The sequence below is a fragment of the Gracilinanus agilis genome, chromosome 2 (assembly GCF_016433145.1).
Source record: "Gracilinanus agilis isolate LMUSP501 chromosome 2, AgileGrace, whole genome shotgun sequence".
Taxonomy (NCBI): Eukaryota; Metazoa; Chordata; class Mammalia; order Didelphimorphia; family Didelphidae; genus Gracilinanus; species Gracilinanus agilis.
In genome coordinates, this window is record NC_058131.1 from 508,909,045 (window position 1) to 508,922,450 (window position 13,406).

Genomic DNA, 13,406 nt, shown 5'->3' on the forward strand with positions numbered 1-13,406 from the left:
GGAGGTTTCTTTACAAGTCTCAGGGCGCTGCTTCCACAGTCGTATACCCGTCCACACTGGTTCCCCACTTAGGCTTTAGTTCCTGGCTGTGTCTGCCTCCACCCACGCCTCTGCAGTGCCTGAGCTCTGTGCCCAGCGTCCTGCTCCCACGCTCAGATTTCCCGTGCGTTTTTTGGCTTAATGGGGTCCTAAGTCTTGCTGCTCTCAGGAACAGGTCCTGGAGCTGCCAATGACTCGATGGGTGCCCTAAACTTGCTCTATTTCTTTTTAGCTGGCTTCGTAGCTATAGATGTGTGTGGAGGGGGTGGGAGTGGGGTGGTTGCTCAGCCGGGGATTTAGTGAGGGCTGTTTCACCCCTTTATAGCATGGAAATGCCTCGATTCCACGTACCTTCCACGCTGTGCCCTGTTGTGGGGGTTCCTCCGTTCGTCTGGACTTGTTTTTATGTCCCCTTGAGGAGTTTTGTGTGTTTCAGTCAGGAGAGGTTAAGAGCTGCTTCTTACTCTGCCGCCATCTTAACCCGGAACTCCTCCTTTTCAGCTTTTTGTCATCTGCATATTTGATGAATCTTTATTCAAGTAATTGATAAAATCCTTAAGCAGCTTGGAGCCATGCACAGATTCTTAGGTATATGAATATGTTGTATATGTTGTGCCACATTGGACTTCGAATGATTAATGATTACAGTTTGTGCCTAACTATTCAACTAATTCTGAATCCATCTAATTATATGTATTTTCTAATCTAATGGTTTACAAATCCTTGGGGATTGGGATAAGATGAAAGAAGAGGAGAGACATCCACCCAGCAGACCTACTCTTTTTCCCTCAGACCACTTTGGGTCTATAGCAGGTGACTTGAAAGATGGGCTTTGCACTCAAGGACAAAACTGATGTATAAGAACTCCACTTTCCCCTCTTTTCATTTTGTGTAGGACAGAATAAATCAAAGGGTAAGCAGATATGGATGGCTTGAAACAGGTTATAGATCAATTTATTTTATCTTTTCCCCTGAAAATCAAACTTTTTGTTACTGTCAAGGGCAGTACCATCCTTTTAGCGATCCAGATATAAAATCTTAGTGGTATCTTCTTCTCACAATAGGTACCCCCTACATTTCTTTGCATCTGCCTACTTCTTGTACCTCACACAACTAGAACATTATTTCAAACCTGTCTTACCTCGTCTGGATTATATACCAACCTCCTAATTGAGCTCCCTACCCTACTTTTCTGTCTCCACTTTTTTAACCACATAACAAAAATGATTTCCCTAAAAGGCAAATCTAGTGGACCAGGAAATCCAGTGGACTGGAAGCCCTGGATTCAAATCTTGCTTCAGATACTTCCTAGTTAAGGGACCTTAGGCAAGTCACTTGCCTCACTCTTACCACTCTTCTGTCTTGGGGCCAATACTTAGTGTTAATTTTAAGACAGAAGATAAGGGTTTAAAAAAAAAAGGTGTTTAACCATGTCACTTACTCAGTGATTCCTTATTGACTAAGATTAAATATGTCGATTTTTTAAAAATTTCAATTTTTTTGTGTAAGTGTTATAATGTATATAATTTCTAGTGCAGTAATTCATGGATATAATTTGTAAATAAATACAGATAGATCTTTATGTAAGTGGACATCCACATGAATGGATTTTTATGTCTTTGGACATGGGGAAGGAGGGAGACAGGTAGGAAGTGGGCCAGCACATGGTTCAAGGACATGTGGGAGCTTAGGGCAGAGAAGTAAATACAGCGAGATGGCACATGCCAGCCATGTGGGGATCCATTCAGAATATGGCAGGCAGAATGAGGTAGAGGTCTTCTGTCTCTGCAGTTTCAAGCAAAGATCCTAATCCAGTGATAGTCTTCTTTCCTCAAATCTCTTTTCACTTGTGTGTGTGTGTGGTAAGTTTTTTTTTTTTTTTTTTTTTTTTTTTTGTGGTCAGTGGGAGGCCACTGAGCATAGAGCCAGAGGGGCAGGAGCAGAGAGGCAGAGTAAAGCAGTACAGTAAAGTTAACATAGGTGTTTTTTTGGAATGCAGATTTCTTTTAGAATTATTTACCTAAAGTTGAATTTGTGTAATGTGAATTGTGTAAAATGAGAACTATCTATATACTGAGAGTACATGCTCAGAAATTTCATACTGATATTGTTATGTGATGAAAAAAACTTGGGAAAACACTAGTTCACATAGAATATGAGATATTGTCTCAAATGTTTTTTTAAAATCTAGATAAATTGTATCTTCAGTATTCCCATTCTGCTAGAGTTACTATTCTGTAAAAACAGGAAATGATCTCATTCTATCATGACTTACAATCATTCATTCCACAAAGCTTTTTTTTTTTTTTAAAGTTCTTTGCTTCTGTTTTAGAATCAGTACTAAATATTGGTTCTAAGGCAGAAGAGTGGTAAGAACTAGGACACTGGGATTAAGTGATTTACACAGGGTCACAGAGCTAGAAAATGTCTGAGGTCACATTTGAACCCAGGACCTCCTGTCTCTGGGTCTAGTGCTCTATCCTCTGAGCCACCTAGCTGTCTTTCCAAAAGGTTTTTTAAAGTGTCTACTATGTTTTAAGCATTTTACTGGGATAAATCCAAAAGTTAGATAGTTACTGCCTTATAGTCTACTGGGGAGATTTAGTATGTTCATACATAAATATAGGAGATAAATAAGTGCACAAAAATTCAAAGGTCATATGGAAATGTATTTTGGATGATAATACATGTATAATCCAGATTGAATTGCTTGCCAGCTCCAGGAGTGGGAAGGAAAGGAAGGAGGGAGACAATTTGGAAATTTGCTATTACATGTAATTGTTAAAAATAAATAATAAATTTGAAGAGTAAGTCACATGACAACTGAATAAGGAAAGGCCTCTTGAAGAAAGTGGCATTAAAGCTAAACCTCAAAAGGAGTTAGGAATATAAAAATGAAGAGGTAAGAGGGATAGCATTCTAGGAATGAGGGACATACTGTGGAAAGGCATGTTGGTAGGAGATGACATATCATATGTAGGGAATAGCAAAGCTCCAAACTCTACTTTGGTTGGAATGTGAGGGAGAATAATGTGTAACTAATTTGTAAAGATAGAGTAGAACTAGATTGTGAAAGGCATTTAAATGCCAGAAGAAATTGTATTTTATTTTAGAAGCAGTGAGGAAATACTATTGCTTCTTGAATAGTATACTAGTATGGTCGGTCAGATGTGTACTGTGTATTGGTTAGTTTGGAAAAGGGAGAGGATCATTTAGAAGACTAGGTGAGAGGTGATGAGGGCTTGGACCAAGATGGTAGTGTGGTTAGAAAGAAGGGGATGAAAATAAAAAATATTAAAATAGAATCAACAAAATTTTGCAGCTGATTTGATTTTGGCTGGAGAATGAGAGTAAAGTAAGCGAAATTTTGAGAACAATTCTAAGGTTGTAAAACTGGGTGACTAGAAGAATGGTGATACTAGAGATGGAAATAGGGAAGTTAGAAGGGAAGTGGGTTTAGCAGGAACAATAATGATTCTATTTTAGAGATGTTAAGTTTGAGATCCCTTGGAGCCTCTGATTGGATTACACGTATTCTCTCTCACATTCCAACCAATGTATATTTGGGAATTGTCTGCATAGATATGATCAAAAGGTCCTAAGACAAAGCCCTGGATTACACTCAGGAATAACGTAGGACATTGTTGGCAAACTCTTTAGAGATCTCATGCCCAAATTGCACCCTCAAACTGCCTGTTAGCCCTCCACTCCTCCATTACTCCACATAGTGAAGGGAAGAAGCACTTATATTAGGCTGCTGGGCAGAAGGTCGGGGCATGTGAATAATTCCCTCAGGCCCAGTGGAGAGGGTGAACAGGAGTGTTTGCCAACATAGGGGTAGGTTATTCTGTAAAGGACACTGAGATGCAACTGGCATAGGTAGGAAGAGAACCATAACAAATTGCTGTCTAGAAAACTTAAGAGAGGAGGAAGTATCCAGAAGGAAGGAATGGTCAATAGCATCAAATGCAAAGGTCAAGAAAGATAAAGATTGAGGGAAAAGCCATTAGACTGAGTGATAGATTATGGGTGATTTTGGAGAGAGCTGTTTCAATTGAGGGATGTGAATAAAAGCAAGATTGCAAGGAACCGAGAAGCAGTTGGAAGGTTATTATGGATTGTTGGTAGTTACAGTGTTGAAACTTTTTCTAGGAATTTGGCTGACTGGAAGAGATAGAGGACAATAGGTTGAGGAATTAGTAAGGTGTAAAAGTGAAATTTGGGAGATGCCATCTTTAAGTATATATATGTATTTTCTATGGACATTATCAAACTACATTTCCCGTGATCCAACGGGTTTCCGGTTCCGGTTCTTTGGGCGTGGGGACACCTACGTCTCCACGCAGGGAAGAGTTTATAATCTCCTGGGTTGGGGGGAGTGGTCTCTTGGCCAGCAGACTCGGGAGGAGACAGGAGACAATTATGGCTAGGCGGCAAGTTTTGAATGCTTACAAGCGCGTGGTCTAATAACTTTATCAGCATGGCTTTAATTAAAATACTAATATATATTATTATAGCAGCCTTTATTATTTTTCATCTTTATAATTTGGGGACTACGAAGGGAAAGCACAAGGTCATGAAGACCGACCGACAAATCCAATGGAATTCATGAGAACATCTGCACAGTGCCAAGGAGCACAAGGTTAAAGATCATACATATACAGGTGGGATTGAGGTACTCCCACGCCAACACTAAGGACTTGAACTCAGTGTAAGAATCGAAGCTGCGACTCTTAACGTATGTTAAGACGTAGGACTCTCCGAACTACACTGCCAGTCAGGTACCGCAGGTTGGCTGTTATCTGGTTCACCCATATATTCCTGAGAGTGAAGGGAATGACAGACACTTCCCTTGCATATAAATCTGGTCTTTTTTTCTCTCTTATAGAATGGCAACTTCCTGTAGTCTTAGATGCAAATGGGTAAGTGCAGTATTACTGCATTGTATCCTACAGACTAGTAGGATGGAAATTATAATTGATTAGACCCTAATACAAGGGCCTGTTATAATTTTATTTTGTTTTCTTCAAAAAATTTTTATGTACATAACTTTTGATATTTTGATTTTGATTTTAATGCCTTTCTTTTTCAAAAGCTTCAATTTTCTTCTATTTGATTTTTATATTTTTTTTTCTTTCTTTTTCTTTTGAATTTACTTGTACATCCCCATGACTCAAATATATATATTGAGCTGATCTGGGTATTTCTTTCTAAATACCCATGTCAGGGGGGATTGGGTTTTTATAAAATCCAAGATTAATCATATTTTTATTATATCCAAGATTTAATTTTTGGTTTTGTTTGAGAAAAATTCTCAGGGAAAGAAACTTGCTGATTCCTTAATCCAGAGAATGAACTGTTTGCAGAGAGATGCCTGAAGAACCTATGTTTAATCAAGAAATCCAGAATGAGCTTTGGGCTGCAATTGATTGAACTGATAGGGTTTGTTGCATTAAGCGATCCAGAATGAACTTTGGGTACTAATGAATGGACTGATGGGTTTTGAACAGCTACTTTAATTGTACATGATATACCAATAGGGGACTGCCCCCAATTGGTTTTTTTTTGTCAACGTGCTTAGCAAAGCATTGGTTTTGCTTTCTCTCTTTTCCATTTCCCTCTTATCTCTAACTATTGTAGTTAGAAGGACCTTTGTGATAGAAGATGTTTGTGTAGCATGATCACTTGGGGTGACTAGGCACCCAATATGATCATCAGGGGGGATTGTGTAAATAGAATTAGCTCGATCCCATTAATAGTCAAAAATCTACCCATCCTAGGCGTGCTAATGATGTAATCCTAACCTCCCTTAGTGGGGAGGGGAGACGAGTTACCCACACGTGACAATAAGTAACAAATCAAGAGTAAGGGACTGCCCTTTGGGCAGTCCAAATCAATGTAGAAACTGCCATTTGTCCATTTTTATTAGAGGTGGACCACAGGAAGTGATGAAAGACACTATCTCTTTAAGTAAGTTAGTGAACTTCCTGTGGGGGCAGTTGCCATCTCGAACTGGGAGCAGAAGCATCTCCTGAGACCACAGAACGCTTACACTCTGTATTGTCACGTGGGTAAGTTAGGCTGACTTCCTTGGCCTAGCTGGGCCAATTCTAAACTCTGCCTATCTGGCTGTTGGGCCTTGTGGCTTACAGCTTCATTTATTTAGCCTTTTAACCTTCTCTCTCCGTCCAGGCCTTTGGCCTGGACTAGCCTCTCCCTTTCTCTTTATTCCTACTTTTTACCTACCAGATTGTAAATAAACTCCTCAACCCGATGCTGACTTGGGTCTGATTTAATTATGGAATCAACCTGAATTGTTGATTCCTGGCGGCCACATATTTTAATATATATATCTATAATTACCTAAATTTTCCTTCTTACAAAGGTCAAATAAATTTTTTTTAAATGGCAAAGATTTTTGGTTATTTTGAAGGCATAAAAAAAGAAGTTACTGGATAAGGACAAAATTAGGACAAAAGGGATATAATTGGAGGGAAAACTGCAGCAAGAAGAGGAAGGCATTGTGTTCATGGTTACAAAAAGATAAGTTGGTTTGTAGGAGGAGGACAACTTGTCCTAAGATGATCTAAGAAAGGTTGGGGATGTATCTGAGGTGATTGGAAGTTTTAAATTGCATAGGATTGAGACCTTTAGATGGATAGTGAAATATGAAGTGAGGTCTTTTTCTTTGAGATTGTGATGATATATAGGTGGCTCAAGAAGAGAGTAAAATGTTTGTGACACTTCCTAGGGATTGATCAGGAAAGTACAGCAGTGACTTCTTATTGAGATTGGATTAAATAAAGAAACCAATCAAAAATAATTATGTGACTATTCATTGACATTCAACAATAAATGATGAGGAGCAGAGAAGGCAATAGGTGGGAATAATCTAACTTTGAGTTTTGGAAAAAGGATGAGTATAAGAGACAGTGGAACAGATGATCTAAGGATCAAGGACAGATTAAAGTTCAACTAGTTAACCAAAGGACCAAGATTTTAAAGGGAAGACAGTAAGGCCAGAGCAGGATTTTGGTGGCTTAGGGAAACTGGAATGGATAGATCAGAAGTTGTAGTGAACAAAGATTGGAGATTTATTTATTTTTATTTTTTATTTTATTTTAAACTCTTTAGTTAATTAATTTAGAATATTTTTCCATGGTTAGAGGATTCATGTTCTATCTCTCCCCTCTCACCCCCTCCCATAGCCAATGCACAATTCCACTGGGTTTTTGTCATTGATCAAGACTCATTTCCATATTATTGATATTTGTGCTAGGGTGCTTATTTTGAGTCAATAGCCCTAATTATATCCCCATCCTCTCATGTGATCAGGCAGTTGTTTTTCTTCTGTATTTCTACTCCCACAGTTCTTTCTCTGAATGTGGGTAGCATTCTTTCTCATAAGTCCCTCAGAGTTGTCCTGGATCATTGTATTGCTGCTAGTACAGAAGTACATTACATTCGATTTTACCATAGTGTATCCATCTCTGTGTATAATGTTCTCCTGGTTCTGCTCCTTTTGCTCTGCAAAATATAGGAGATTTAGAAGGGTGAAGGAACAGGGAGAGATAGGAGGACAGGAAATTATAGTCAGAAAGTAATTTCAGTTTTATGAGTTGTGGAGATAGAGAACAATTTGGTTGGTTTGAGAAGATTCTTGTACTGGGTTCAGCTTTCACTGCTACTAAGTTGCTGTCTTGGCCCTGCTCCTTTTGATAGAACAGTTTGGATGTTGATATTAAGGGTATGAGAATTCCTATGTATGTGTGTGTGGCTAAGGTAGGGGTGTGTGTGTGTGTGTGTGTGTGTGTGTGTTAATGAACTAGTATTTGAAGAGATAACATATAAGTCAACGTCTTCAAGCGTAAGGGAGGGGAGGGTTTGGGATTAAAAGGAAAAGGCTATGAGCTACCACTGTACTTCCTGAGAAAGAAGGAAGAGTGAATTCTTGGGACTAATAGGTAATAGTGAATCTCAAAGCAGGGGAGATCTTTTAGTAGGAGTAATTGAGAGAAGGTCTGAAAATGACAGTGAAGGACAAGAAGCATTTGTCCTCCTACTTCCAGTTCAGTGTAATTGGGGGAAGGGGGCATGAGAGTACTTTCTAGTACTAATAAGGGTAGTCAGTGATGCAATGTTTACAGGGAAGTGCTAGGTTTATGTGCAAAGAGGAAAAGGTTAAATGTGAATGTTAAAAAAAGGAGTGAGGATCTATTGAGTGTAATGGAAGGGGATTTGGACAGCAACAGAGCATTTGGCAAGATGCCCTTAATGCTTAGATCTTGGTGTCTTGGTGGTTAGATGAAATAAAGCTTGATTTGGAGCCACTTAGATATAGTAGGTTGAGGGGAAGTTTGATTTAATCTCCATTCAGCAATCTAGAGAACTCTGCCACAAGGTAAGTCTCAAAGGTAGTTTCCAATAAGCTATTATAGATGAAGTCATGCTATCTCTTTGTGATGAATACTTCCTTTCCATATTTTCATTAATTATTCTTTAAAAAATACATTATAGAATTATGGTAGGAATTGTTGTCAAGAACACTGTCCTAGAGCTGACTAACTCTTCCTTTTTTTGAAAATAAGGACATTTACACTTCTCTAATCTTATAGTCAGCATCTCTTCAATTCTCTAGGATCTTTCTAAGAACACTAGCAATGGTTCAGCACCACACCATTGAGTTCTTCCATTAACCTAGCCTTCTAGGCCTGTAGATTTAAATGCATCAAGGTGTACTCATCTCTTTCTCCCTCCCTATTTACTTTGGGTATCAGCCATCTAAAAAGCCATTTTTATTTTTGCCTTTAGGGTCCAAAGATGATTATTTGGAAGAGAATACAGAGATAACAATAAGAGCTCTGCTTTCTCTCCTTTATTATAATTCCTGTCATCTTGAGCAAATGTCTTATCTTTTCTTTAATCAAGCAAACCAATTAACAAAAAATATTTATTTGGTGCCTACCAAATGCCAGCCACTATGCTAAGATTGGGGATACAAAGACAGGCATAAGATAGCACCTGCACTCAAGGAGCTCTCAATCCAAGAGAGAAGACATTATATAAATAACTTTTCAAATAAGATATGTAATCAGCATAGGGAAGACACTAATATTAAAAGATACTGCAAATGGCTTCTTGCAGGAGGCTAGATTTTAATTAGGTTTGAAGGAAACCAAGAGACAGAGATGAGAAAGGAGAATTCTAGGTATGGATGCAGCTGGATGGCAGCTAGTGAAAATGCATGGAGTTGAAAGATGGAGTGTCTTGTGTGAGGAACAGCAAGGAGTCCAGGTATTCACTCATGGGTTCTCCTTTTTTTTTTTTTTTTTTTGAGTCTTCTTTTCCTCCTTAGTCTAGCAAAACAAAACACAACGCAAAAACAACATCAACAAAATTCCCACCAACTCCTCTTTGTCTTTAGCTTTCCTTGCTAGACTCATCTAATTCTGAGATTTTAGGTTCTCTGATACCATTCTTATAGGACTATATCCACAATTTGTTTTTGCCACTTTTCCTTCCATCTTTCTGCACATGCTTTTAAATATCTAAGTTGGTTGAATTCCTTGTGTCTTCGGTTCAGTTTAGACAAATTTCTCATCTTTAGAACTGTTGCACTCTTTATCTTCAGAATTTTTCTGTGGAGAACTTTCCATTCTTCCTAGACTGACTGCCCTATTAGAATTTTATGCTTCAGGAGCCTGCCTATCCTTCCTTTGGATTCTTTGAAATCTTTTTTCCCAAAATCTTGGGTACATGTCAGACTGTGCTCAAATATCTTCTCTTTCTTTACTATAGATTTTAAGAGGGAATAGTCCCTTGTATTTCCCAAGATTCTGATTAAAGTCACTTTCTTCTTTTTGAGAATCATATCCAGAATAGTATTTCTTCTCCTTGGTTCCTCTATTTAAAAAGGTTTTTAAAAACATTATACATGTTGTTTTTATATTACACTTATTTTTAGATATAAGAGGAAAATTGCCAGTGGACTGAATTTGACCTTTGGGCAGTTATTTGGCAATCCCTGGGCTAGATGATGTCTGAAGGACTTTCCAGTTAGTCCCTATAATGACGATAATTCACATTTCTGTAGTACTTCTGAAAGTACTAAGTACTTTACTAGGTACTTTCCTTAAAACAACCCTGTGTGATAAGTTGTATAAATATATTATGCCTGCATTTTACAGATGTGGAAAATAAAGCCTGGAGAACCATATTCTGATGGTTTGCCCAAAATCATATAGCTTGTAATGTTAGAGCAGGGACTTGACCCCAGGACCTCTAACTTCAAATACTTTGTTCTTTCCACTATATCAATTAAGCTTTCCCCTGGTGATGATGATTTAAATCAATTCTATCTATAAGCATTTATTAAGCACTTTCTATGGGCTAGGCTTTGCTAAGTGTTGGGGATTAAGGAGCTCACATAACAGTGTGAGAGACAACATGCAAACAATTATGTACATACAAAATACGTAGAGTGTAAATGGAAGGTAATTTCATAGAAAAGACACTGGGAGAGGAAGGGAGAACAGAGGAAATGCCTCTTGTGGAAAATGAGATTTGAGCTGAGCCTCAAGGAAAGCTCGGAGGTAAAGGTAAGAAGGGAGAGCATTTAAAATCATTGTCAGTCAAGATCTCTTATAAGTAAAAATATGGTACCTTTGATATTATAATATAAAACAGAAAAATATTTTAAATTGTAATAATTTAATTTATAACTAAAGCAAATTACATATGTTTATATGTGTGTACATATGTATGTGTTTATGTGTATACATACATACAAATATGTGTGTGTGTGTGTGTGTGTGTGTGTGTGTGTGTGTTTTAAATTAAACCCTTACCTTCCATCTTGGAGTCAGTACTGTTTATTGGCTCCAAGGAAGAAGAGTGGTAAGGGTAGGCAATGGGGGTCAAGTGACTTACCAGGGTCAAACAGCTGGGAAGTGTCTGAGGCCAGATTTGAACCTAGGACTTCCCGTCTCTAGGTCTGGCTCTCAATTTACTGAGCTACCAAGCTGCCCCCAAAATATATTTTTTAAAACTCACAATTATATAATTCTTTAAAAGTTATAAAATCCTTTCCTCACAGTATGTCTATGAAGCAGGTAGTTTCATGTACCTCTCTCCCTCTATTTTATAGCTGGGGAAACTGAGATCCAAAGAGTTTTAAGTTATTTGCCTAATTGATATTTCTATAGTGCTTTCAGATTTACTAGATTTTTCCCTTATGATAATTGTTTTAGTAGGTTATACAAGTATTACTTGTACAGACTAAAATCATATATTTTACAGATGTGGAAACCAGTGTTTGGAGGAGTTAGGTGGCTTGGTAAGCTATAGTAAGTGTCAGTCAGATTTGAACCTCGGTCTTGTGATGCCAAATTTATTGCCCTTTTCACTATATGCGTCTTATTGTTAGCTGTACTATATTTTGCTTTGTACATTGCATTGCTATTTTGGAACTTTTTTTGATAGGATCTTAAAATTCTGTTAAGGAAATCCACTGTGCTTTTTGTGTTTGATGTTTATTAGGAAGGCAAAGAAGACTGTGATGAAAGAAGCATTTAAATCTAACAGTATTTAAAGATATATAATTCAATTTCACAATTTTGGATAAAATGAACTTTCTAATATATAAAATAATATTGCTTGGAATGGGATACAAATGTATGTATTAAGATTCCTTGACAGCTTGTATCTTTGGTAGCCTGGTTATTGTTTTCCTTTAACACATAGAATTTAGCATTTATTTAGTGCCTATACATGTATGACATCATGTTGATGATTTCATCATGTTACTTTAAAAAACAAAAAGAATTAAGTATTTAAATGCAAGTAGTACTGTCTGAATACCCTATACCAGAAGTTTCAAAGTTGCTTCAAAATTCTCTGATGTGACTTAGAACTAGGTTAAAATGTAACTGAGAAATAGTTAGCAAAATAAATAAAAATACAGTACAATATAGCTAATGTTAATTTGTGGTTTTCAATTTGTAGCTGGCAAGGCTATTTGAGTTTGACATCACTGCTCTGAACAATTTTGGTGTTCATACACTGACTTTGAACAATGGGGTACATATGGTTACTGTATATGCAATTATCAAAATTATTTGAAAATTGATAGTTAAAAGAGTTCAAGGTATTTTACCCATATATAATATTGAACACTATTACGAGTGTGAGGTACTGCAAGCCAGAGGAATATCTTTCATTCATTCATATCATAATGGAGAATCTTGTGGATTCTTACTTTATTCCACAGTTGTGATTAACATTCAGCTTTTTGTCTCATAATCATTCCACACTTTTAAAATTGAACTCAGTGAAAGATTACACTGTGATTTAATAGAAAGAACACAAAATTGGTAGTTAGATCCAACTAGAATTAACATTCTTGGTCTTTGCTTTCCTTATCTGTAAAATGAATATGTTGTACTAGGTATTTTCCTATATATATGTTTTTTGTTTCTTAACATTATGCTTGCTGTAGCAGTAGGTATATTTATTTGTTCTTAAAGTGATGATAAAAACATAGGATCTATTGTTTCTTTCAGATACTACCACAGAATTCCAAATATCCAGTTCTAGGATGAAAGAAATTGAAGTTGTTCATACAACTCTGAGGGCAGAGGTAAGAGAATTATAGATTTTTTCAGTTATATATCTAAGCAATATAGGTCTTCCTTTACATTATTGATCCAGTACAGCAAAATGCAATATTTGTAATGATAATTGAGCATACTATTTCCAAAATATGGGAGGCTCATATATTACAGGGTTCTTAACCTTTTTTTGTGTCATGGGTTCCTTTGATATTCAGGGGAGCCCTTCTCAGAATGTTTACAAATACATAAAATAAGACACATAGAACTACAAAAGAAACTATATTGAAATAGTTCTCAAAAATAATTTCAGAGATTCTAGGTTAAGAAACCCCAAAATAAATATCATTGGTTTAAGACTGCTTATGATATGTCATTCCTGTATTGTTTTAGTGAACTTGCCACATGTAAGATTGAGGCAGAAGAAAGGAAAATCAGCTTCACTTAGTTCTTATGTAAGAAGAAAACTTTTTACATATTTTTTTTAACATTTATTAATATTCATTTTTAACATGGTTACATGATTCATGCTCCACCTTTCCCCTTCAACCCCCCCCCCCGCACCCCCCTCCCCCTTGGCCGATTCGTGTTTCCACTAGTTTTGTCATGTGTCCTTGAACAAGACCAAATTCCAAATTGTTGGTAGTTGCATTGGTGTGGTAGTTTCGAGTCTACACCCTCAGTCATGTCCACCCCGACCCATGCGTTCAAGCAGTTGTTTTTCTTATATGTTTCCTCTCCTGCAGTCCTTCCTCTGAA

General features: G+C 37.1%; 1 protein-coding gene across 2 annotated transcripts in view; it reads left to right on the top strand.

Annotated features, from left to right (window-relative positions):
- TRIP11 (thyroid hormone receptor interactor 11) overlaps nt 1-13,406 on the top strand; it is a 106,886-nt gene that overhangs the window by 8,786 nt on the left and 84,694 nt on the right. Inside the window, exon 2 of one of the 2 annotated variants that reach the window (XM_044665041.1) lies at nt 12,600-12,676. In XM_044665041.1, the coding sequence (XP_044520976.1) occupies nt 12,600-12,676 (77 nt within the window). The remainder of the gene's footprint in view (nt 1-12,599; nt 12,677-13,406) is intronic. The other variant, XM_044665042.1, reaches the window with a different exon arrangement.